Source organism: Cephus cinctus, unplaced genomic scaffold, assembly GCF_000341935.2.
Source record: "Cephus cinctus unplaced genomic scaffold, Ccin1 Ccin1_scaffold1588, whole genome shotgun sequence".
In the NCBI taxonomy this organism is placed as follows: domain Eukaryota; kingdom Metazoa; phylum Arthropoda; class Insecta; order Hymenoptera; family Cephidae; genus Cephus; species Cephus cinctus.
Window position 1 is genome coordinate 357,487 of NW_014333893.1, and position 3,005 is coordinate 360,491.

The window sequence follows — 3,005 nt, forward strand, 5'->3', positions numbered from 1 at the left end:
CCCCCTCGAAGGATCCAAGGACAGCGCCGGGCGTCCCTACCACCCCCCAGGCTGGAATTCCTCTATTGCCCGGTGGGTCGCGCGGAAACCAAGGAACGCACGTAAGAGACGTATTCGCGTCGGGCTGCACCGGGTTCGATCGATCGGTAAAACAGGGATCGCGCAAAGTGTACCGACATCGATGCGTTCGAGATTTGGAGGGAAATTAACGTGCGACAAGCCGACTCTGAAGTTATGGATGCCGGGTGCGTTCTTGGATGCAGCCAGCGCGCAGTGCACGGAGGTGCAGAGCAGCAGTGCCAGGCAGCAGCACGACTGGTGGTTGCCTTACTGCGCCTCTGCTCGTCCACCCACCCACGCTATATCGATCCCCAATGCTTCTCTCTCTCTCTCTCTCTCTCTCTCCTTCGCTCCGCTCAGCTCTATGCTTCTGCTACTCCGCGGTCCTACCCGAGTTCTACTTTCAGCCTCCATTTTACTCTCCTTTCCATTCTTCTCCCTTTCCCTCTTCTACTTTCTCCACTCTCCTCCTCCAGCTCTCCGTTCCACCCCGTTCTTATCCTTTCCCGAGCTATTTGCCCCGTCGTCTGCGCCTTTTCTTCTTCGGTATATTCAGTCCACTCTTGTCACTCCATCGCCCGTTCTATTCTTTGCCTTTTCTAATTATACGCGTGCGCATCTCTCTTGGGCTCTGGACTTCTCTCTTACCGTGAATTCTGTTATCTGTAACACCGAATTAGATACCGAGGCACGGCTCCGGCTTTGCTTTGTCACAGAGTCAATTAGAAGAATTGAAGACAATCTGGGCACGTGGAGAGGGACTGTTCTCTTGTCGACGGGTGTTTTAAAATCAAGTGGAAGCAGCCCTTCGTGCTTCAAAAGAACATAGGGCCACTCTCGATCCTCCCTCTTGTATCACGAGACGCCCCGAGAACTCTCTGATAATTCGGTGGAGTCGTACAGTCCTCGGGGAAAGTTCACGCCTCTCCGAATCGTGGGAAACTCCTCAAAGCTCCTGTCACTCGAATGGAAGACCTGCGTGAGTTTGGGATAATGCAGGGAATTAGTTTTTGAAATTCAACGTGATCGGATGGAGACTGGACAGGGGACAGGCGCTTAAATACCTGAAGGTAGGTAGATTCAATGTGGAAAATCAAATTGCAGCAGACAGGCCCATAGCTACGTAGCCCCGTAGTCTCGTAGTGGAGTACCACGTCACTTCCGGCCGATTAAGGTCGACGGGGTCGCGCGAATCATACGGGGAGCTAATTATCCCGTGCGCAGGGGTTCTCATGGTCTCGTATCAAATTTGAAAGATTTTTCTCCCACCGGTCACCTACCTGATCTGCGTGTGGTAGGTGGGAGTGGTGTGATCCGTGTGAGTAGTAAGAAGTTCCGCAGGGCTGGTAGCCATGGCGTCTACAAGGTGACCCGGAGGGATGACTGGTTCCAGGAGAAGGACGCCCGGCGTCGCGGGCGAGGGCGCCGGTTCCAATAGAGATACTCGTACCCTCTCTCTTCCTTCGCTGTAAAAAAAAAGAAAGTAGAAAAAATGTCAATTTTACAAATTTCAATTTGAAAAAAAAAAAAAACCGGGCACGTTATGACAATTATTTGTTATCTAATCATATACGGGATGGTTTCGCGGTTATTTCCGTCTAGGTTGTATTGGTACGATCGACTATCCCTAGAAGCGTCGTGGCGATCGATCTGGACGTCGCGGCGCCACGCTACCCTGTATTGCCTAGGGTCCTGATGGTGGCGCCCAATGTTCGTCGTACTCCCGCATGAACATTCCAGCGGATTTCACCCCCTTGACTGAAAGGGACGTCAGGCGAAAGGGCGAGGACGACGCGCTGCACCTTCTCCCTAAAGCTTCACGAAGGTGCCTTTGGATTCCAAGTACAAGAGTAAGAGGGACGATTCAGAAATTTTGAAAAAAAAAAGTAATTTTGGAAAAGTAAACAAATTGTTTTTTCATCTTCTATTGTGTCCGACCTATCGAGTATCGGGGGGGTGGTATTGTGGTTTCTCTCTCGGTTAGGGGTAACTATATTTTCCTAGGAGGATCAGCTCGTACAACAGCGGGGGATGGAAAGTTTAACGATTTAACTTTATAGTTAAAGCCACACCCCTTTGCGTGCACCCTTCGAATTAACTCTCTCTCTCTCCCCTATGGCCAACGGCGGTTCGGCCAATTAGCATAATTCACGCGTGTCCCGTAGAGTCACGTCACACGTGATCCTCGGCTACACAGTAACAGACAAACTTATTGTTTAACAGTCGATTCTTTGCTTCCACGTATCACGAGGTCATTCGTACTTTTTTTCATCCCTTAAATCGCTCGAAAAAAATACACTGCTGTCCCAATATACCTTGAATGATTCTAACGACTCGACAAGGAGAAAATGCGGTTTTAGTTTGTGGATAGAAGAAGCACGAAGTCTGAGCACCGGATTCCCTGATTTAAACGGCAGTGCGAAGGACACGTGGAGATCATGGCAGTGATCGAACATTAATCGTGTGGACGAACATTAATAGTTGTAATTAATGCATGGGTTGAATATATTTATGGATCATTATAGTTTATGACGTGGGGAGAAATTTAATTTTTTTTCCGTGCAATATTTTTTTTTTAATTCTCCACCTTAGGTATAATCGCGGCTCAGCCTGGCGTCGCGACGCGTTTCCCAGAGTCGACGGAAGTGTCGCAAGCGCGCATAAATAGGCGCGAATGCCATTGCTCTTGAACTTGCGAAGGTGAGTGTGCAAAAAAAAAATTTTTTTTTTTTTTTGTGAAATTTAATTCGTCGCTAGCCAGAATAATTATGCCAGAGAGTAAAGCCGAGGTCGAGATTTCTAGATGACGAAAATTACGAAGGTCGAAATTGAGGAGACGCGATGTAAAAGAAATTGACGAAGCGTGACGCGAAGGAAATTGAAGAAAGGTTGGGAGTAATTTCATAGGGATGGAAACCAAAAAAAAAAAAAAAAAAAAAAATAAA

At 48.1% G+C, this 3,005-nt stretch overlaps 1 protein-coding gene across 4 annotated transcripts in view; it reads right to left on the reverse strand.

The window, feature by feature from the left end:
• LOC107273408 overlaps positions 1 to 3,005 on the reverse strand; it is a 42,098-nt gene that overhangs the window by 8,424 nt on the left and 30,669 nt on the right. For all 4 annotated transcript variants that reach the window (XM_025090724.1, XM_015751572.2, XM_025090723.1 and 1 more), the window contains one exon: positions 1,341 to 1,526. In XM_025090724.1, the coding sequence (XP_024946492.1) occupies positions 1,341 to 1,526 (186 nt within the window). The remainder of the gene's footprint in view (positions 1 to 1,340; positions 1,527 to 3,005) is intronic.